This window comes from Crocodylus porosus, unplaced genomic scaffold (assembly GCF_001723895.1).
Source record: "Crocodylus porosus isolate Cpor-Errol unplaced genomic scaffold, CroPor_comp1, whole genome shotgun sequence".
NCBI lineage: Eukaryota > Metazoa > Chordata > Crocodylia > Crocodylidae > Crocodylus > Crocodylus porosus.
This window is the reverse complement of record NW_017728906.1, coordinates 126,512,404-126,536,449: the sequence shown is the minus strand read 5'-3', so window position 1 is coordinate 126,536,449 and position 24,046 is coordinate 126,512,404. Positions and strand designations below refer to the sequence as shown.

General features: G+C 40.4%; 1 protein-coding gene across 1 annotated transcript in view; it reads right to left on the bottom strand.

Annotated features, from left to right (window-relative positions):
* MYCBP2 (MYC binding protein 2, E3 ubiquitin protein ligase) overlaps nt 1-24,046 on the bottom strand; it is a gene marked incomplete at its 5' end in the record, with an annotated part of 297,134 nt that overhangs the window by 98,674 nt on the left and 174,414 nt on the right. Inside the window, 9 exons of the mRNA XM_019528503.1 lie at nt 4,874-4,971; nt 9,044-9,159; nt 9,670-9,725; nt 12,179-12,391; nt 12,878-13,022; nt 14,282-14,454; nt 17,395-17,444; nt 20,337-20,424; nt 23,445-23,570. Coding sequence (XP_019384048.1) covers nt 4,874-4,971; nt 9,044-9,159; nt 9,670-9,725; nt 12,179-12,391; nt 12,878-13,022; nt 14,282-14,454; nt 17,395-17,444; nt 20,337-20,424; nt 23,445-23,570 — 1,065 coding nt within the window. The remainder of the gene's footprint in view (nt 1-4,873; nt 4,972-9,043; nt 9,160-9,669; nt 9,726-12,178; nt 12,392-12,877; nt 13,023-14,281; nt 14,455-17,394; nt 17,445-20,336; nt 20,425-23,444; nt 23,571-24,046) is intronic.

Here is a 24,046-nt window from a genome sequence, read left to right as displayed (position 1 = left end):
CAGGCCCAAGGACCGAGCCCTGGGAGACTCCGCTGCCCACTTCCCCCCAGACTGAATATGACCTGTCCACCACCACCCTCTGAGTACAACCCTTGAGCCAATCTGCAATCCATCTGACTGTGTAGGCATCAATGCCACAGTCACCTACTTTTTTTTAATGAGGATGGGGCGGAAGACGGTGTCAAAGGCCTTGCTGAAGTCTAGAAAGACTACGTCCATGGCGACACCTGCATCCATTGCCTTTGTGACCCGATCATAAAAGGCAATCAGGTTGGTCTGACATGACCTGCCCCAATGAAACCATGCTGCTTGCCCCTGAGCATCATCCCTGAAGCCGGCCCATCACAGATGTGCTCCTTGAGGATCTTCTCAAAGAGAATGCTAACCAATATTAAAAATTAACCCTGAAGTCACTACAGTTAACATACATTAAAACAACTTTGCATTAAAAAAATCTGCAAATTATTTCCTCCTCTGCACTTCCAAGAGCAATCCTAATTCTACCCATTTATACTACCTTGTATGGTTGGCAGAATGTTGGGTAAGTTCCACTGCTAAGTTGAGTTGCATTCCATAGATTAATTCAAATAAATAAATAAATAAATAAGGATGAAAGGTTTTTGGAGAGATCATATTTTCTATACAGTATACCAGTTGCTCTCCTCTGGAATCACTTTGTTTAGACATACAGAGAAAGTGCATAAAACTGGACACATTGTAACTGAGCGCTTAACAGCAATAAGTAGAGTGGAATAATTGGTTCTCATGTCTTATTTATAATGCCCTTATCAATGCATCCACAAATATCTCCATTTTATTATAGTATCAATTCTTAGTAAAATGCCCTGCAATTATTTATTTTCACATTTTTCAGCATAATTCCTTGATTGATTCATTGATCAAATCAAGTGTATTTTTACAACTGAAAAAACCCAAACAAAATCCCCATAGGAGACAGGCATATAAAGAGTGACAAAATACTAAGAAAAAAATCTTTAATGCACTTATTATTGATACAACACCTAGAAGCCCCAGTCAGACCAGAATTCCACTATGCTATGTGCTCTAACCATAGAACAAAAAGATGGCCCCTGCCCCAAGACAGATAAGTATAAGAAAACAATGAGATGACATCGATCAGCATTATAAAGTTGTACTCTTGGTCGAGGCCTAGTCATCAAATTTTTTGCAGGCAACCTAGCAAAGACTTCAGGAAAATAATGAATTATTTTTGCAGATGTTTAGAGAGAGCACTTCAGGAAGCACAGAAATTTTTTAAGATTTAGCAGGTGAGTGAAAGAGCTGACCCCAGAGTCCAAACAAAGAAGTCAGTCTACCTCTTGTTTCTGAACAAAAATAAAAGATATGGGGGAAAGAGATTATGAAGGACTTTGAAAATTAAAGTACTTATGTTTGATGTGATATGGAAAAGAGAATGAGTGAGGTGGGACATGCACTATATAAATGATCTTTGCAGCATCATTCTGAATGGTTATCAGTAGTACAAGGCTACATTTGCCAAGGCAAGCAAAAAAAGAAGGCACAAATTGATGACAGGCAGGGTGAGAGCTTTTGCTGTGTGATGGTTAGGGAACACTGTATTTTAGATGCTATATAAAAGGAATCTGTATAATTTAAAAACTAAACTGAGCATGAAGATGAAGTAAAAAGCCATTCCCAGGTTACAGGCTGGAGTGAAAGGCAGAATGGTCATCTTAAGTGACTGAGAAAGGAAAAATCACAGGGAATAGCTGTGGGGAACAGTTGGAGATTTGACCATGCTGAATTCCAGGCAATGAAGAATCAATGAGATGTTGGAGACAGACCTATACTTCAGTAAGGACAAGAGACAGTTCTGGAGACGGATGCCAGCCCTCAGCACAGAGATGATAGCAGAACTAGTGTTTGCAGATGAGACTGCAAAAAACACAATCCAGATGAAGAGAGAAAGAGATAAAAGAGTTAGCTCCATGAATCCCCCCCACCACCCAGCAAACTGGAGAATACTTCAAAGAATACATTCAAAAGAACAATTAAAGGAATAGCAGAGTAAGCCAATCTAGTCACAGGTACTGCTGCCACATACCTTCCACAGAGCAAGAGCATGAATACAAGCAGCAAATACTGTGAGAGCAAAGCTGTTAAAGATGATGGAGAATGGGAAACGAAAAAGACAAGGAAAACAATAAGTCATCAATACTGATGGCTGGGAAATCACTGAATGGCCACAAGATTTGGGTGTCAATTTATCACCAATGACCATTTTCAACAGAAAGCTTGATAACCTAACCTACTAGGTAACTCTTTCCTTGCCCACTGAAACTCCCAGCAGTCTGTCTGATAGTAATATTTTCAGGTAATTATAGTAGGTACAACAAAAATACCAACATACTTTAAAAATAATCCACTTAAAATGGATCTGATGGGAAATGGGAAAAAGGGAACAGGAAGGGAAAATGCAGAGAAGCATAGGTACGACTGAAGAAGTTACTCAATGGGGCAGACAATCTAGTGATACATGATGCTGAAAAGGCTGTAGTACTCAATGCCTTTTTTCACCTCTGTCTTCATCAGCAAGGTCATCTCCCAGACTATTTCACCTGAAAGCAGAGGTTTTTTGGGAGAAAGGTGGGAAGAGGAAGGGGAAGTGAGCAGCCAACAGTGGTGAAAAAAAAGTTAGGGACTATTTAGAAATGTTAGACATGTACAAGGCCACGGGGCCAGATACAATGCACCTGAAGGTGCTGAGGTAGTTGAAGGATGCGATTGCAGAGCCATTGGTCACTACTGTTGAAAACATGTGGCAGTTGGAGAGGTAACTGATGATTGGAAAAGGGCAAATATATTGCCCATCTTTAAGAAAGGGAAAGAGGGAAGTACAGATCAGTCAGCCTCACCTCAGTCCTTGAAAAAAACATGGAATAGGTCCTCAAAGCAATCTATTTCTAAGCACTTGGAGGAGAAGGTGATAAAGAACAGTCATCTTGGATTCACCAAGGACAAGTCATGACTGACCAATCTGATTGCCTTCTATGCAAGATGACTGGCTTTGTGGATGCAGGGAGACCAGTGGGTTTGATATACCCTGACTTGACCAAGGCTTTTGACACAATTTTCCACAACATTCCTACAACCAAGCTAAGGAAGCATAGGTTGGATAAAGGGACTTTAATGTAGATAGAAAGCTGGCTGGATCATCAGGCTCAAAGGGTAGTATAATCAATGGTTCGATATCTAGTTTGATATCTAGTTGCAGCCAGTATCAAGTGGAGTGCCCCAGGGGTCACTTCTGGGGCTGGTTTTGTTCAATGTTTTCATCAATGAACTGGAAGATGGGATAGGATGCATACTCAGCAAGTTTGTGGATGACACCAAGCTGCATAGAGTAGCAGACATGCTGGAGGGTAAGGGTAGGATTCAGACAGACCTAGGCTAGGATTCAGACAGACCTAGGCAAATTGGAGGATTGGACCAAAAGAAATCTTATGAAGTTCAATAAGGACAACTGCAAAGTCCTGCACTTAGGATGGAACAATACTGTGCACTGATCTAGGATGGGGGCCAACTGGCTAAGCAGCAGCTCTGCAGAAAAGGACCTGGGGGCTACAGTGGACAAGCAGAATCTGAACCAAGAGTTGGCACTTGTTGCAAAGAAGGCTACCAGCATTAATAGGAATGTTGTCAGCAGATCAAGGGAAGAGGTTCTTCTCCTCTGTTCAGCACTGGTGAGGCCACATCTGGAGTATTGTGTCCAGTTTTGGACCTCCACTACAGAAAGCAGGTGGATAAGTTAGAGAGAGTCCAGTAGAAGGCAACAAAAATAGAGGGTTGGGGAACATGGCTGAAGGAACTGGGTTTATTTAGTTTGTAGAAGAGAAGATTAAGGGGGGATTTAATAACACCCTTCAACTATCTGAAGGGCAGTTCCAAAGAAGATGGAGCTAGACTGTTCTCAGCGGTGGCAGATGACATAAGGAGCAATGGTCTCAAGTTGCAGCAAGGGAAGTTTAGGTTAGATATTAGGAAGAATTTTCTTACTAGGAGGGTAGTAAGACACTGGAACAAGTTACCCAGAGAGGTGGTGGAATCTCCATCCTTGGAGGTTTTTAAGACCTGGCTAGACAAAGCTTTGGCTGGGATGATCCAGTTGGGGATGGTTCTGCTTTGAGCACGGGTTGGACTAGATGGCCTCCTCAGATTTCTTTCAACCTTGATTTTCTATGATTGTAAGTGAAGAGATGAAAAGAGGAGAATGCAACCAAACAAACAGCAAAGGCAAAAGAAACATCAAAATAAGAGTTTCAGAGCTTATTGCAAACATAAGTGGATGAAGATTCTTGCTCAAACTGTTTCTGTAGCTGCCCTTGTTGGCTTCAACCTGTAATTTTTTGCTCTGAACCCAGTACTGTTTGCCTACCCTGTATTATAAATACAGCACCAAACACAAGACATTATTACTTGTCTGGCGAACAATCTCAGGGTTGTTAAATGATAGCTGTGCGTTTGGGTGTCATACCAAGTGGAAGCCAGTTACTGTGAAAATTTCAAATCTAATGGAAGACAAAGTTCTTTGTGTGAATCTGGTATCTTATATTAGACCAACTAAAATAGTTGGAAAACAATTATTAAGCAAGCTTTTGGGTTCAAAAACCCTTCATCAGGCTCTCTAATGGAAAACCCTTCATCAGGAATCTAATGGAAAGAATTCAAGCAACAAGAAAAGTCTTGAAATATCTTCCCTTTTTTATGTGTAGACATTCAAAAACTAAAAGTAGTTTAAAAAAAATATTCTGATGTATATTTTGTAATTACCATCTCAACATGCTAACATGTGCAAAGAAACTGAATTATTTGAACCATTAGTTCTCCAAACCTTGTTTGGCTGAGGTTCTGCTTTTGGTTTGACCAGCTGAGTTCCAGGTGGTATCATTCCTTTTGGAGGATCTTTTACCTTCACTTCTAATCCAGCATCTGTAATCAAACAAAGGTTAATGGTGAAAGTTAAATATGAAAATTAAAACTGTTGTAAAGGCACATATTGCAATCAGATGACTTAACTATTATTTCTGACCTGAGTATCTAGTATGCTGTAAAATGCTGTCTTGCTCATTAATGCACAAAGTGACCCAAAGCAGTATAAATGATACTAAATTCATGAACTTCAGGTGTGCTCAATCAGACGAATAAACCAAACAAAACAATGTTTATTCTTTATGAAAAGGAGAATCCTCTTCATAAAATCTGCTGAACAATATTAATCAGAGGCAAAGTGTTTTGGTGTCAGGTAGATATGTTGCACACAAACCTTTTCTGATGTGGGTAAGTATATCTTTAACAGGGGACAAGCAGTTCTGTTTTAACTGTGGAACAATCCAGCATCTAAGCACCTATTATAGCCCGAGGATAGGTCCAGATGGAGTACTGTACCTTTGTCTTGGGACAGCAGGTCAAGAAGCAATAGGAGAGAAATGCAGTCTGACCTGGTTAAGTGGAAGGTCTTGGAATCAAGGTTGTCTGGATAATCAGGCTAATTTGGGACTGGTTCTCATGCATCTTTTTAACCTATGGAGTCAGGGAACTGAAGGGATATAATAGATCTTTCTACAGTGGCATCAGAAGGGGAACCTGAACTAAGACCAGCCCTGGAACAAAGAACTGGCACTTTGTTTGAAACCATGCTGCAAACAGGTCTTATCACTGGAAGACCCTATCAAAAACGGGCAAAAGAATGGAATTCTTGATCTCCCACTCTTTGTAGGCAGATCAGACATGACTTAAATCATCTGCTGTCACACTGCAAAGACTAGAGAGGTAAACAGCGAAAAAGGCAACTTGATGGCAGATAAACCAACAGCTTAACTGGAGTGCCTCTTTCTTGAATGAGGCCGGTGGGTATCTCCAAAATCTCACCAAAAGGGACAGGGAAAAAAATTAAACAACAAATGTCTTTTTGACAGGAAGAGGAAATAAGTAAAACAAGTAAAGAAGCAAAGCAGAGAGGTATTTGAAAGATACTGAAGAACAGAATGTGTGATCTACCCTTTCACTTGGTGGTGTTGGAGGGAGTCTCAGACTAGGGACCAGAATGTGCATTATTGAGTACTGCTTTGGTTTAAAAAAGGGGGGGGGGGAGGGAAGGAATAAAAGGCTCCATGAGAGCTGAGAGGCTGAGTACACTCACAAATAAAAATGTGTGAATGTGAGCTTGAAGGAAGAATGCTTTCATACTCTGAATAAAACAAAAGAACTCCAGAAGAGGAAGGGACCTCACTGCTAGGGACAGCCATTACATGAACTGGTTGAAATGATCAGAAACTGGTTTAAACCTGTAACAGAACAGATGTTCAGTGCACACAAACCAGTTTTAGAATGGCTAAAATTGGTTTAAGATAAACCCGGCTGAATGTAATATCAGACTTAACTGATTTGGGTCAAACTGGTTTATGCAATGTTGGTTCCAGACCCCTTGCTGGTTTAAGTTAAATCAGACTCTCTCAGCAACCCAGCATATTCTCTGTGCTGGCAGGGCTCTCTGCTCCACAGCAGGGCTGGCCCCTCCCCTCTGCTCCTTGGCCGCAGCTCAGCAGAGACTTGCAGGCACAGCAGTGTTTACCTGTCTTCTCCCTGCTAAGCAGAGATTATTCCCTCTTCCCGTCTGCCTTATGCAGACATCTCAGCATTAGCTAGCAGATCACATGCTGGCTACAGTCCATGCTGTGGGAGACGGCCAAGACAGACAGGCTTTTTGGAGCTCATCAACAGGTAGCTTAATGTCCTTCCTTGGAAAAGCTGTTTTAGAGCAGCTCCCCCCCTCCGCCCCCTGCCTTGCCAAGAGCTGTCTGTGTATTTGCTAGCAGACCACATGCTGGCTATGTTGCTGAATCAGCAGGTAGAATCAACAGATAGCTGGTAATGTTTCTGTTTTTTTCTTAATGGGGTGATAAACACTAATCAATTCCCTGCTGGGCTAATCAGAGCATCCTGCTGGGGCCTCAGCTCAGTGGTGTCCAAGGGAAAGAAGGACTGCTTTAGCTGCCCCCAGCTTCTAGCCTGAGCCACTGCAGGTATGTGCCTGCATGTCTAGGATGTCTGTGCCATTACAAAGTGATTTAACCTAACCAGGTTAGACTAATCTACAAAGATTGAATCAATTCAGGCTCAGGCCTTTTAAATGTCTCTAGCCTAGGGGGTCACAAATGGAGGACTATTTTTAAACCTACTGAACTTTTTCTTGAAAATCTCTGATGGAGAAAATTCCTTCAGTTCCCTAGGCGGTTCACAGCATCATCCTACAGTTCTTACAGTTAGGAAGTCATTCCTGAGATTTCATCTTTACAGTATTTTAAAACTATTACCCCTATTCTCACCTGCTACAGAGAGAAAGACATCAATTTTCTCCTCTTCTCTAGAAAGCTTTTCAAGTATTTGAAAACTGCTCTCATGCCAAACCTTTTTTGCCACACTAAACATACTTTCCTCAAACTTTCCTCATACAACTTGATTTCCATCCCCTTTATCATCTTTGCTGCTTTCCTCTAGACTTCATCCTGTTCCTTTATGTCCTTATAATAGCTGCATTCAAAACTAGAAAACTACATTCTAGCTGAAGACCAACCTGTACTGAACATAGTACTATCACCTCCCATGTCTTACAATCAATTCCACCATTAATGCAGCTAGTTCCTCCAGAACTCTGAGATGAATTTCATCAGCTCATGTTGACTTAAATCAATTCAAGTTTGTCAAAAGTTCTCTGCTGCACTCTTAATTTATTATTTTCAGAATTCTCCCATTTTCTGTTTGTTTATATTGTTAGTCTCCATGTTATAGCTTTATTTTTTTTAAATGAAAACTGAAGCAAAGTAGGCACTTGAGCAGTTCTGCCTACTGCATATTTTGGTTAATAGCTCACCTCCTTGAGCAAAAGGCTCTTTTTCCCTTGTCTGCCTTTCCACCTGACACATTTAAAGAACCCTTTTTAAAATGCTTAAATTTAGCAAGAATGTCTAAATACAGACACTTTCTCTTCTTGTCTTCCTCAAAACTTACATACTGTGTATATGCTTAGAATCATAGAAAATTGGGGTTCAAATGCAACTTAAAAGGTCATCTAGTCCAACCCCTTCTTCAAAGCAGGACCATACCCAACTACATTATCCCAGCCAAGGCCTTGTCTAGGCGGATCTTCCGTGGATGGAAAGTCCACAACCTCTCTGGGTAACCTGTTCTAGTGTTTTACACCCTTCTAGTGAGAAGGTTTTTCCTACTATCAAACCTAAACTTCCCTTGCTGCAACTTGAGAATACTCCTCCTTGTTCTGTAATCTGCTACCACTGAGAATATTCCAGCTCCACCCTCTTGGAAGGTGAAGGCTGCTATTAAATTCCCTTTTCAGTCTTCTCTTCTCTAGACTACATAACCCCAGTTCCCTCAGTTTCTCCTCAGAAGTCATATGCGCCAGCCCCCTAACCATTTTCATTACCCTCTACTGGACTCTCTCCAACTTGTCTACATTCTTTCTGTAGTGGGGGGCCCAAAACTAGACACGATACTCCAGATGTGCCCTCACCAGTGCTGAATACGGGGGAATAATCTTGTCCCTTGATCTACTGGCAACACACCTAACAATGCAGCACAGTATGTAACTAACCTTCTTGGCAACAAAGGCACACTGTTGGTTCATATTCAGTTTACTGTCCACTATAACCCCCAGGTTTTTTCTGCCATTACTAGACTGTTACTTAGTCAAGGATGAAGTGCACTAATCGTTACTCTCATTTTCCTACATTCATATCTGGTTATAGCCTTACATGGTTAGTCCTAAGAACGTACAATTTTTCAACTGTTTTCAATTTTTGATAACAGTGAGTAGTTTGTTCTATGGGTGGTGAGAAAAGAGACTGGATAACATGCTTTTGATCCAAAAGCTATAGGTAATTTTTGCTATGAATATTACATTCACTTAAAACCTCAGAAAAATACTGTAGATGAATACCAACTGAACACTTGTTGCTGTTGTGTAAAGATAATGAAAACCAAATACCTATTTCAATGCCATCTATAGTAACATGAATAGTGTAGAGACCAACAGCTCCTGGAGTCCAATTAGCACAGTAAGTGCCATCATTGTTGACTCTAATCAACATGTTTTCACTGGGTCTAGAACAAATAAAACAATTTTGAAATAATTAACCAAATATCAGCCTCGTGAATATCTTTTGAAATATACTGTTTTACTTATTTATTTTCCATTTTTATTCCACAGCATTCATACAATCGTTTTGTTGCCTTAAATTTGTCTTAACCATGTTAAACATCTCTGCAATAAATAAGTGTGATCTCCTACTCAGACTGAATTCAGGTGAAGAATTCAAACAAGTAAAATGAGCATTCAACATTTTTATGCAAAATTCCCTGTAGTTTTACGAAATATAAAAAGAAAATGTACTTTTGAAGTTTCCTCATACAGCAAATGCTTTCCAGAATTTTGACACCCAAGTCAACCAATCTGGAATACGTCTATTTTAGAGTTAAAACACATAGCTCTGACATCAATAAGATTTAAATAGTGACAGTTAAAGAAAATTCTGTGCAAGTTTTTGTTTGTTGTTGCTGTTCTTTGGGGGTTGGCGGGAGTTGTTGTTGGTTTGTTCGGGGGTTTTTTTTTACCTCTTAGGCGTCGGTGAGGCAAAGCGCAATTCTTCAAAAGAATAATTTTCATAAGCCTGTGAAACAAAATACATAAATCACATTCTATAACAAAATCTTGCACTTGATCAATACTATTATAGTTTTAATGTAAAACAAAAGTTTCTCAAATATAGAAATTGAATTGGTTGTGCAACATGAAGTGTTAACAGGGAAACCAATACAAAGTTGCACACAATCTGTGAAGTGTTCTTTTTGGGTGTACCTTTACTCATGTAAATTCAGGAATAATCCCTCTGACAAAAACTGGAATTCTAGGGTTGGAACAGATCTCAAGCATCATCTAGTCCAGTCCCCAGATTCAGCTTTGCTTGTGTTCCTGAATCTATTTGTGAAGACCCAGACTCTAGGGCTAAAGCAGATCTATCTTCATTTATAATCCTTAAGCCATCTGCAACCATTCATTTGAATGATTACAGTATACTAGGTAGGAAGCCCAGCTATTAGAAGTTAGATGATGATTATCAGTTTATTTCACATAGGCTAAACAGCCATGAGAAGTTAACTTATTTTGGTTAAAGCCAAACCAGGGCAGAGATAAAAAGACTGTATCAATTCTATTCCCTTAAACTAGGGGCTGGCAACCTAAGGCATTTGAACAGGATCAGTTCACAAAGGCATTGGATACAGTCCGCAGTTAGGGGCTTCAGTAGGGGGGGGGCCCTGCCACCAGTGCAGCTGAGCAGCTACTTGCTTAGCCTGTACTATGGCTGGTAGCTTTCCCTGCTCCACAACCAGGTGGTGGGGAGAAGCAGCAGCAGCATGTGGGTTCTAGTGCCAGCTCATCTCAGATCTGATTTGATTCATTCTAGCCCACCAGGTAAAAATATTGCTGACGACTGCTCTAAACTGATCTCTCTTAAGCAAGGGAATTCTTTCTAGGTTGCAATCACAGGTATTTAAAAAAATGTCTACAATGTAAAAATTGGAGACAGTTCTATGAAGCAAGAAAGAATGAAGTATTTTAAATAATCCTTTAAAAAGTCACTATGAATTGTGTTAAAACTGGACAAACCTTTTGGCTTTGATTTTTTATTTAAAGACTGTGGGTATTAACATGCTCTTTACTCATACATGCAAAACCTGTATTGATACAGTATTGATACAGCATAATTAAACATATTAATGCATAATGTTATCCCTTATATGCCTTATGCTATAAAGCAGGCTATGACTACATCCAGTTATGAATTCCATTATGTATTTATGGAGGAAACATTTCTCAGCTCATCTACTTAATGATATTCTAGAAAGTCATCCTATATGAGAAAGGTGTTTGAGGCCTTGTTGAAGGGCTATTGCTCAGAGCCACCTTGACAGCAATGTGAACTATGAATTTTGCATGATGTAGTACTGACTCATGACCCCAATAAAAAACAAAACAAAACAAAACAAATACTTTATAACAACTGGCTCATCTGCTGTCCAGGTGTTCAGAGACTATTGAAGAATGAAACACAGCTATGCCAGAAGCAGCACTAGCTATTGATGCTCCAGAGAGACTAATGCCCATGTTGCTGCTCTGTGAATTTCTGATGCGCTCCTTTCTTAAGGAAGAAGAGGAGAAGAATTTGATGAACAGAAATGTGCACTAGATAAAATGACCTCTCTCAAAATCGGCCAGGTTGTGAATGCTGTCCTTGATTTGCCACTCCTAGTAAGGACTTGGAGAAAACCCAAAGCTGCAGATAAACCAAAAACTACTACACAGTCTTGATAGTCATTCTGTCCTGTTTAGAAGCTGGGGCATGCTCTACGCATGGATGGAGACCGGGAACCTAGCATCTTGCAGGTCAAAAATGATAGGTCGATCCTAAGAATCTAGCACTGTAATTATGGGTTTAGGGATACTATTCTAAACTTAGATGTGGCAAGTTGGAAGCACTGAGAACTTTCAAGTTTAGGAATTAAATCACTATCCTCCTTTTTATTTGGGTGTCAGGAAATTGGAACAAAAATGTTTTCCCCTTGTACTAAGGCGGTGCTTCTATTTCTCCTATGTAGTTAGTTCCTTGCCAAAATAATTCCATGAAAAGGGACAGGAAAGCAGGGGGAGAACTAGCATGACTTGCATAGACCACCAGTAATATTTTAGATCCCAAATGTCTGCCGTTACCAGGTTCTATGCTCCATGACAGGAAGAATGGCCTTTTTCAAAATTTTCTTTTGCTCAACTTATTAGACACATAACTGTGTTAAAACTTTATGAAACAGGCAGGTCCTTTTAAAAGTATTTACTACATATGTTACTGATTAGAAAGTTACTCTGTCTGCACATAATAAATGTAATTCAAGCTATTACCACTGACACCCGAACAACTATTTAAGTTTTGAGCTATATTCTACATCTATGAAGCTCATGTCTAATGAACACCATTCTTTCCCTCCCCACTCATCTTACAAAACGCTATTTTATAAGTTCATCGGAAAATAGTAACTAATAACTGCATTGCTGGAATGACTAATTTACCTTCATCATTGTAATAGCAATATATCGAGCTTCTTTCACTATCATAGGTTCATAAGAAGCATCAAGTTTTGGTGAAGGGAGTCCTCCAAAGGTCATGTCAGTGACTGGGGAAGCAGCTGCTGCAGGACTTCCTGGTATCCTTTGGAGTTTTTTCACTTGTTCATGTTGCAAAGATGTTTTTTTCTGGGAAACAGGAATAGCCTTGACCTCCACCTACCAAAAAACAGTAAGAAGCGAAAAACTAATGAATAAGAATTTTCATTTTCTTTTTTGCTTCCTTTTCCATTTCCCTATTCAAAATCTTGTTCCGCATTTCCCACTACTGCTTTTCTCAGATGCCTTTATTTCCTTTTCTACATACGCTTGGTATTTCACTACTACTTCCATTTTTTTGTATTAAAAGTTCTAAGAGACCTTATATAAAAAAACCCATCTAAATCTCAAAAGACTGTTTTACCCGTAGACTTACGCTCACTCCCTCCCATCTCTCCTCATTTTAGGATCTGAAATTCTGGTAAGTACTATAACAAGATGATATTTTCATAGGAATAGTAAGGAAATTAATTTAGACTATAAATTTATTTTTTGTTGTTCAATCACTGACCCCACCTTGGCATATATTTTTTGTTCCACAAAAGATTTTGACAAAAACGCATACTGAAAGACAAGCCAAGGTGATTATAGTTTGTAAACAGTTACCTTCATATTTGGAACATGAACAACATCTCCATATTGATCTTTTGTCTGCACCGTAATAACAGTAGGCCAACCGCATCGGATGTCATCCTTATTTAGAATCAAAGATGTCTTTTGAGGATCAGCATATGAATCTGGCTGAAGCCATCTACAGCAAAGTTAATGTACAAACATTTAATGTTTAAAGTGTTTCCCATTCTTTTCAAATCACAAAGATTATCAACTCCTGTCCCTCTAACATTAAAACATTTACCTTAAATTGCAATTAAGGATGTACAAATCAAACTCTGAAGCACTGTATTTATTTGAATCCAAGATGGCTTTGAATTCAAAATGTCCCCCCAAATTAAGTTTATACATGGAAAATTATAAATTTCTTACTTTTCCAAGTAAAGAATCTAATTATTGGACGGTCACCTTACACTGATCCCCCTCACCACTGTGGCAAGAAAAGTAGCAGTAGAAGGGCAAGCAGCTAGAAGGCAAGTGGCGGGTGGGGGAGTAGGAGGGCAGGCAGTCCAATACCAAGCCTTTGCCCTCCTGCACTTTGCTTCATCCCTGTGCCATCCGACCTACCCCGACCTGCACCGTGTCCCCACGTGCCTTTCTCCCCCTGGTGTCTGCCCCCCCCACTCACATATGCCTCACAATCCCACCTTGTCTTCTCCCCGCCACTTGCCCCTCTCCCTCTTCTCATGCTGCACTCCTGGATGGCTCTATGGTGGGGTGTTGGTTGCTCCCTGGCTCGGCAGAAAGCCAGGAGCACTGCAAGATCCAGCACAAAGCCAGGGAGCAGCAGGGCAATCAGCTCAAGCCAAACAGCAGTAAGACCCAGCACTAATTCTTGTTCCACTCTCTGGCTCCGTGCTGGGCCCTACTGTTCTCTGGCTTTGTGCTGATTCTCTATCCACTCTCTTGCTCCCTGCTGAACCAGAGAGCTACAGGAAAAGCAGTGCTGGATTTTGGACTACTCTCTGGTTTGGGGTTGACTCTCCCACTGCTCCCTGGCTCAGCAAGCAGCGAGAGAACAGCAAGGGAATCAGTTAAAAGGGGAGCAGAACAGGGCTCGGAGCTGCCTGCAGGTACTCAATTCTAAGACAAGACTTCATTATCCCCATGATGAACGGGAGAAAAAAATACTAGTCTTAGAATCATATAAAATATGGTACTTACAGATTTTTCTAAACATGCTTGTTATGGAGAAAAAAATCTAGGAGCAATTTAACAGCTTTCCTTTATGCTGATACTAATACTACACAACCATAAAACTACAAAAGATATTTTAAAATTTTAGTACATAATTAAAATCAAAGTCATAAGCAAACTAAAATATTTGAAGTCTCTATTTTACTGCAGCTGTAAAAACAAATATGAAAAATGAAGTTACAGGCCCACAAGTTATATTACCTCGCAAGCCGTCCACCACTTGATCCTGGTACACAGGTAATGAAATCCTCCAAAAAGGATTGTTCATTGCTTTGCATCTGCAGTGGAAGGTTCCCTTCAAGAGCTTCTATTATTGTTGGTGAATGAGACAGTGCTAAGCCTTTTCCAAGAATGCCTGAGTGAGATTTACACACCTTTTGGAATAAAAATTGAGAGTATTTTCAGCCAAATAAACATCTTAAATTTGACAGTTTTCCATTAAGTAACAATAGCAGACAGTCTCAGTCTTGATGAGAATGTGGAGATCATTGAGAAACTCTTATCTTTTGCAGGAAATAGATGGTACTCCTCTCTCCATCTCCACTATCTTTTGTTCAGTCTGAGCAATTTTGATTCATGTAATCTCACAATACATGAACCTCAGGGACAGTACTTAAAAAAGGAAGGCCAGGAAAAGTACAAAGCAGTAGAATGTACTGAATACCCAGTAAATTAGTATCAGTGCTCCACCAGTATAGGCTTCCTTTGAATTAATACATATTTACCCCCTGGACAGCTGATAAAAGCATAATTTCCTAGATACTCCTTGTTGACCCTGAACAATTTCTCTTATAGCCTCTTTTCCTGTTTTACCATGCTGAAAACTGAGACAAATTCAAGGCCCTCCAAAGGATATATTGAACTATGGCACTAGTTATTCCTCAGGAGAATCTGGAAGGAACTGGGATTTCTGCTTTTGAAATGAGAAGGTATAGACTGTTTCAATTCATCATCAGCTCTTTGTGCAGACAGAAAACAAAACCCATCTATCTGCACCAGTCAGTCACGCTAAGGAGAAAAAAAATACAAATATATTTACTAATAAATAATTTGTAACAGTTACAACTGTAGTACATGGCATTTTATCAATCTGGAGATCCATCCAGTGAGTTGGCGTGAAAAGTACAACAGTTTTTGTCACCAACAGCACACACGGGAGTGATCAGGCTACCAGCACACCTGGCAATCTTTGACTCCCCAGCCTGAATAAGCAGGTAGCCATTTACAGCTGGTCACAGCCTTTGGCACAAGTCTAGATAAGGCTAGAACTCATGCCTTGAGACTTATAATAAGACATCTTAACCACTCTGCTACCACATCCCTAATCTGATCAATGTTAACATTAAATTTGCACAAGAAAATATTTAAGCAGATACGTTTTTCTTTTTGTGGCCATCCTGATATGGATTAGAGCTCATTTTCATATCAGGAAAACAGTTCCTAATAAAAATTGCAAACAAACCCAGTTCCATTCTCAAAATATACTGGCTCACCACATTTGCCATGTTTGAACGTAGGTTATCACTACACTAGAGAAGAATATCAAGGTCTTTGTGAGCAATTGTTCACCAGAGCACCCGAGAGGAAAACCAGGAGTAATGGCCACAAACTCCTGGAAGATCAATTCAGGCTCAACATTAAGAAAAACTTTTCAGTCAGGGTGTCCAGACTGTGGAAAAACCTCCCTCCAGAGGTGGTACAAATCACCTACCATGGAAATCTTCAAGAGGAGACTAAACAGTCACCTTGCTGAGGTCACCTGACCCCCAGTTATCTTTCCTGCTTGGTGCAGGGGGCTGGACCCGATGATCTTCCAAGGTCCCTTCCAGCCTTACAAACTACAAATATCTGTTCTGAGAACATTTATTCTGAGGGTTTAGCATAAATATTAATATTGAACAAGCTACAAACACTTCCATGAAATCATTCCAATTTTCTAAACACCATAATAGCCAAGTCCTGGAAAGGCCCACTTTCTTCATCTTTTAATTAATGAGCATGCCCTTTTACCTTCCATGTAATAGTATATTAATTCAAATCATCTGGTAAGAAAGATTACTTCTTTTTACAAGTAAGACTCCAGTTCTTTCAAAAACCTAGAAATACAGTTGGCTGGGAGTAGGACAGAGCTGTGGGTGGCTCGTACAGGGAGCGTGGGGTGGCTACCTGCCACTGCGTGGACCCCCAAGGGAGTCATGGTGGGGCATGTAACCCTGTGGATTCGTGCATGGCATAAGGGTGGGGTGCCCACTGCAGGCTTGGAGCCAGGAGCTCTCTCTTCCCAGGAGGCTGGGAGGAGGAACCGGGGGGGGCAGGGCAGGGAGAAGAGGCAGGGCTTTGAGCAGGCAGGTGGCGGCACCAGGAGGGGAGCCTACAGTTAATTTTGGGATGGCTATAGCTCCCTAAGCCCCACCCCTGCTCGGGGCACTGCTTCTGGGGCAACCACAGGATGTGTGACCAGTGCAGGGCTCCCAAAGGAAAGGCAGCAGAGTGCCCCAAGCAGAGGTTGTGCTTGCGGGAGGTTGGGGGGCTATAGCCTCCCCTCCCAGTGCTGCCACAGCTGCCCACCCCAGGCCTACCACTCAGAGCCCAGCACCTCCACTGGAAAGCAGCTGGCGCAGCCCCTGGCCCCAAGCACTCAGTGGGCAGAGTGCCCAAGTCCCATGCACAAGTTTGGGGGGGGCACATGCCCCCCATGCCTACCCCAGGGGTGCGTGCAGCAGTGGAGAGCCACCCCCACTCCCCGTACCCTCTGGACAAGCCACCTGCAGCTCTGTCCCACTCCTAGCCCCAGGGACACATTCACCATCCTAGCTGCGAAGTGCCTGTCCCTATACCACTCCCTCCCTCACTGTGGGGGGCCATGATCTGCCCCCTCTATGCGCCTTCCCTCCCCTGTGCCCCTTCCCTTCCACAGACTTATTTGAAAGACACTGCTCTCCAAGTCTAGTTCTAAAAGAGAACTTTTAGAATTGTGCACATCCACACAGCATCTACTGGTGACATCAGCTACACTGGCTCAAAAAAGGTGATAGCTAATAATGTTAATCTTCCTTTTATTGGTGCTGATCCTATATGCAACTGATATACTGGCGCACCTCTAATTTCATTGCAGAGTACTGCCACTTTATACAGAGATGACACTGAATCAGGAATACAAATGAATTAAATAAAAAGTAAATGGTAAATAAAGCTTTTGGGCCAATGCTGAAGTGCTACAGAGGGTGAACTCTGTAATTCTTTCGTAAAGAAGTGAAGATTCCAGTTAAAATGAATTAAAAAAATACCTTCTAATATTAAAAACATTATTATACCTGCAAAGCGGCCTCTTCCAGAATCTCAAGATCTTCTTCAAATTCATTACCTGCTGTCAAATAGAAATGTATATAGGTTAATATTGCACCTGAAATTAAATTCTAGTTCTACTTAATAATGAATTTTCCACTACACATCAGGATAGAACTTAAAATTGTAACCATATACCCAGCTTAACAGTGTGAAAACATTCCAAGGTTAAGAATCATTTTTAATAAAGTTAAAATTTGGTTTTTGGACAATATTTTATATATGCAGGGTTGCATAATTCAGAGTACAAGGAAATAAATGACACTTTACTTAAGAAATGTTCATTTAAGTTTAGTTTCTCCAGAACGGTATGTTTGGTAAATCTGTAAGTATGGCTGAGTGCTCTCCTTTAAGGTTTTTTACATGAAGTTCAAATTATCTTTTTTTTTTTTTAAATCAGAGAAAACCAGGATCCCTGATCATTACAAACAACAACAAAAGCCAGGGCCAAGAATGAAACCCACTCCAATTTTTTTTTAAGAACTTCTAACTGAATGGGTAAGGACTGGGCCAACATCTTGCAGATCTTTTCCTGTTATTACCAGACTGGTAAGATTAAAAAAAGCTGGGAGTGAGGCAAAGGTCTGCGCACCACACTAAAACATAGCAAACCAGCTGAGGAAGCTAACAACCTATGTATGTCACCCTTGCCACAGTAAAGAAGCTCAGGGGGTGAAGGTAGGAAGAAGAGTCCTTCTGGCTGACCTCACAATACTCATTGGGAACACCCTACCTTTAGGCCAGGCCTAAGTTGCTGCAGTCAAGTTCTAGTTTTTATAAGATGAACTGATGCAGTTTTACAAGAAAGCAAAAACTGAACAGTGACAGGTGAACGCTCTTTCACTTGGTCTCCTTTGAATCAGCACCACTTCCACTGACACTTGTAAAGTCTTAGTGGACAGATGCTCAATTTTTTTCAGGGCCATCAAGTGCCACCCCACATTACAGCTTATTTCTTCCCTTGTAAGTATACAGTTTGATAGGCAGACTGGCATGGACTTGGACCACCAGAAGGATTTTACCAGCTGCACTGCTCTTCAAAAAGTTTACATGCCATGCCATACCCAGCACAAACAATATGCTGGACATGATGGAGAAACTTCACGTGCCTTTATTTGAGAAAGCTCATATAAACCAGACATTTTTCCAGCAGCCAAGGAACCATCATCATTAGAATGAACACTACGTTCACTGCCAACCTCCAGATCTTCACACATTACATCCACTCCTGGAAATTATGCCAAAATCTCTGAAAAAACTCTGACCTCTTTCTGCATGAAGAACAAAGCTTTCAAAATACTACTGGACATCAGATTTTGTGGACAGAAAGTAAACATTAAGCCTAATCTCATAGAAAAACTGGCTAACTGCGGCCTCGGCTACATCATAGTCCACTGGCTGGGGAATTGGCTCCGAGGTTGGACCCAGAGAGTGGTAGTTGATGCAAGTCAATCGCTGTGGCGCGCCGTGACCAGTGGGGTCCCCTAAGACTCCATCCTTGGGCCTATTCTTTTCAACATCTTCATTAACAATGTGGACATTGGTATCAGAAGTGGACTGGCCAAGTTTGCTGATGACACCAAACTTTGGGGTAAATGGGCAGACGAAAACCTGAGGGCCTTCAACACCGAAAATGCAAAGTACTCCACCTTGGGAAGAAAAACCCGCAGCATGCTTATAGGCTCAGCATGCTATGCTTGCTAGCACCACGGCTGAAAGGGATTTGGGGGTCATGATTGACCACAAAATGAATATGAGTCACCAATGTGATGTTGCAGCCAGCAAAACAAGCAAAACTCTGGCTTGCCTCCATAGATGCTTCTTTAGCAAATCCCAGGATGTCATCCTCCCACTGTACTTGGCCTTGGTGAGGCCGCAGCTGGAGTACCACATCCAATTCTGGGCTCCACAATTTAAAAAGGATGTGGAGAAGCTTGACAGAGTCCAGAGGAGAGCCACGTGCATAATCAGAGGTCAGGAATATAGGCCTTATGATGAGAGGTTGAGAGCTATGGGACTCTTCAGCCTGGAAAAGCGCAGGCTCAGGGGGGACCTGGTGGCTGCCTATAAGCATAAAAGGGGTGTACATCAGGATCTGGGCAAATGCCTGTTCACCAGACAGCCCCATGGGATGACAAGGTCAAACGGTCACAAACTCCTCCAAGACCATTTCAGGCTGGACATAAGGAAGAACTTCTTTACTGTCTGAGCCCCCAAAGCCTGGAACAGACTGCCGCCAGAGGTGATGCAAGCACCTACTCTGGACTCCTTTAAGAGTCAATTGGACGTTTATCTTGCTGGGATCCTGTAACCCCAGCTGACTTCCTGCCCCTGGAGCAGGCGGCTGGACTCGATAATCTTCTGAGGTCCCTTCCAGCCCTAATGTCTATGAATCTAATCTAAAATACCTTGTCATTTAGAAAATAAATTCAGAAAGGCCAAAGCCAGGATGTGCCTCCTACAAAATCTAGCAGGGACTTTGTGGGATGCTAGTGACAGCTTGCTTTGAACGACAGTACTGGCTCTGGTATCACTGGCTGCAGAATATTGTGCTCCTGTTGGGTCCCATGGTACCTATACTAAATGCCTTGGCATACAACTCCATGTTGCACTGTGTATTGCAACTGGAGCTCTTTTATCAACAGGCCATCTAGTTACTGACTTGGGCCCAGAAGACACTGATTAAACTTTCAAGAGACATAAAAATGAGCTGTCTATTTAGATCATGGCTAATCCTGGTCTACCTTTACAGGACGTCCAGAATATTCCCTCACCTGAAATGCCAGCATTATTTACTCTGATTAGTTTAAAAAACATTTTCACTTCAAGGTTATCCACAACTAGAAATGTACCGAATGAGGCATTCACAAAACAAGGTACATAATGTATTACTTGATTAACAAAGGCTTACCGATGGGAAGTGCCAGGTCTTTTTTCATTAAAGCTGCTGCACATGCTCCTCCTAGATTGGACAACTCTTTCTCTAACTGAATGATACCCTTCAAAAACACAGAAAATTTTTAAGCAAAATATTTTCAGAAAACAAAATCAAGTAACTGGATTAGCAGTGTGCCACACAATATTTGTGACTGATAGACACTAATATTGTGCTCTACTTCAACGGTTTTCAGCCTGCTTTCCAGGGTAAGGATCCTGAAATTACATGCTGTTGTTTTAAGAGGGTCACAGTACAAAATGGTTGAAAGCAAATTATCCTGTTAATAGGATTTATTAACTATTGTTTGTTGCTATGCTTTGGGTTTAGGGAAAAATTGTAAGATAAATATTGTATATAGCCTTTAGTCTGTAGAATGGAAACTGAAAATGTTCAAAAAATTAAAAATACATAAATACCTTAGAGCAATGGTCCCTCTAAGTTATCCCATGCATTCAGTTTACCTGAAACCTTACTCAAGAGCTCCCTATCTTCCACTTCTTGATTCTGTCCTGAGGGAAGCTCTCTGTCCCCCCAAATTTCTCCTACTGTTGACTCTTAGAAGAAGCTCTCAGACCTTCTTCCACATACACTGGTCTCAGAGTATTTTGTAGGCCGTCTTAAAAGGGCTATAGTCATTCTGTTGTTTCTAACAAGGAGATCTATGTTGTGCAAGATGAACAGTGCAGTATCAAGACAAATTTGCAAGTATCTTGGATTTTAAGCAAACACAATTTAAGGTAACCTATACACGTGCCAGACATTTGCTCTGATGCATGCTAATTAGCACACGTCAGAGCAGATTCGATTAATAAAGACAAATACTCAGAGATTAACAGTCTGCTGGAGTGTGCTAATTAATGCGCTCCAGCATCCTCTGCATCCTGTCTACTCAGTGTCCCCATGCTTCAAAATAGGGACGGGGGTGCTTGAACTAAAGCTCATTGAATAACCATTAGTTCAAGCATCCACACTGCCATTTTGGAGTGCCAGATGCTGAATACACATGATGCTATGGGCACTTTAATCAGAGTGACTCTCAGATCCATTAATTAAAGCATGCGCCCTCTTCCCCATCTCCAGCCCAAAGCACGTGTAGAGACTCTTCAACAGTTCAACTATTGAACTATCCTATTCTCAGGATCTGTGTAATGATTACATACAGAGAAGAGATGGATTTCCTGACTCGCACAGAACTGGATTGTATGCGTATCACCAAAGGTTTCAGTGCGACTGCTTATTAAACAAGGTGCTATTCAATGTGAGCAAGGTTATCTAGAATCCTTTCTACATATATAAAAATAAAATAAATAAATAAAATCCATAGTGGAATAAATTAGTATATTATAAAGCACTCAACAAACTATATATCTCTATAGATCTATCTATACACACACACTATATAATTATACAGTAGTCTAATAATATATATTATAAAGAAATTTACTTGTAAACATCTGGAGGACAAATAAGTGAAGGAGGACACACCAGTGAAGCAGGTGGGTAGGCAGGTATACTTAAGCTTGGTTACGCTCTTTTGAAACCTACATGCATTCAGTGAAGAATGACCAACTCTTTAACACTGCAAGGTTATTTTGAAATACCATACTAAGATGGTGCCGTAGACAAATAAGGCAACCATATCTTAGCTGTCCAAGAAAAAAAATTGTCATCTGTACTGGCTATCTCCTGAGTTATCACTTATCAGGGACTCTCAACAACTTCTGAAAGTTTGAGAAAATGTTCTGGTATAAAGGCTGACCAGGTTTACATCAAAAAGTATTCCTTTATACAACCTGAAGTGTGATCATTCATCAAGAGTAATGTCTTTAAGGTTCCAGTGATTCCCAGAATAGAAGAACAAGGAAAAATAAAATTATCCTATGCTACTCTCAGAGGACTATTTCCAATGAAGTCTTAAGTTGGATGAAGGGAAAATGTAATCCAGGGACCGCAGTGGTATTCCGTTTGCTCTTTTCAGAAAAGAAACCCAACATGGATGGAAGAGTACACTCCTTAAAGTGGTGTCACACTTATGTAATTTTTTCCTGAAGGCCTACCAAAAGGCTTTCTAAAGCAGTTCCACAGCTCAACACCAGGGCAGCCAACCCAGAAGTAAGCATGCAAAGATGTATTTAAGGAAGCAAAGAAGAAATAGCACCTTGCAAAACTTTCTTTTATGGGTAATGTTGACATAATAAGCTTGAGAAGATTTAATAGAATATTTATAGGTTTAAAAATATGCAGTTACACTCTGCACGTCTACGTGACGCTACATTGCCGGGCACAAACTGTGATGCTGACACTACATTGCTATAGTGATGAGCTACCTCATTATAGCACATCACTAAGACTTTGTAGCTTCTAAAAATAACTGTCCAAAAGGAAGTACTAAATGATGGTGCAGTAGTAAGGGCTCTGTGTGGGGCACCTGTATACGTGCTCACTGTGTAGAATAAAAACATATTAAGGTATGTCACCTTTCATTCATCAGGAAACAGAACAGGTCAGATTAGACTCTGAACTTAATATATAGAAAAAAACCTGAGTAATCTGCAATCCTGCATTTTTGGGGAAAAAATATCTGTTCTCATTAAGCATCATCTTGACTTTTTACTGAAATGGTTTTACACTATCTACTGAAGATTCTGGTGATAGGGAACAAATATGAAGGCTGTGTTCATACAGGGTACAATGCTAAAAATATATGAATTAAAACATTCCTCAACCCTCTGGATGGCTCAATGTAATGAATCCTGGGAGAGGAGCTTAAGACACACTTATAAGAATATTGAATACTTTTTATATAATAAATAAAAGAAATGAAACTGATAATACCGAATGTGTATAGAGAAGGTAAGAAATAGTAAATTGAGATTGAGAAAACTTCATGCAATTAGATAAAAGCTTGAAACAGCGACTCTTCAAACAACAGCAGCTTAAAAAGTATATTAAGACTATTTAAAATTATATTTCGCTAATGTTATTTAAGCAAAAGTAGAACTTAAAGGATTGTATACAATAATTTGCCTTTAAAAAGGCAGGCTAATTTAATATAATTATAGTAGTTAAACTTAATCTCACCTCATCAGATCCTGGACTAAATTCATAACCGATTGCATAACACTTAAAGCCATAAAAACAAGCCTTCTCATCTTTCACATAGTCTGATGCAGTCTCCAGGGAAAACAGTGCTTCATTTCCTGAAGGGAAACATTGGAATTAAATTAAACAAAATGAACTTAATTTCAACTGTTCTTCTTGCCACCTTCTACATTCTGAAAATAAATATGACAATTAGAGACCATTAATTTTATATGTAGAAAAATATCTTGAGTAATGTGCAAATCTGCAATTCATAAAAGAAAATAAATATTATTTTTTTTTTTTTTTTAATACACACAGACTGTACAGCCAGTGACTATAACAGACCACTCGTTCCAAAATTTGGGCAGAGTTTTGTAGTTATGTATTCCAACTGGTACGCCAAACAATTTAGAATCATTATTTAAAGAAAACCACTTGGAAGTAAAATTTTCATCCTCATTAAGAACTTCATATTATCTTAAAAAAGAAGTCAGTTCTACTATTACGTTAAAATTACTTCTTGGAAATGATCACAGTTTTACTACTAAATGATGTAAGGACTACACTTCAAAGTCCTACTGTGAAGGTAAAGGGGGGGG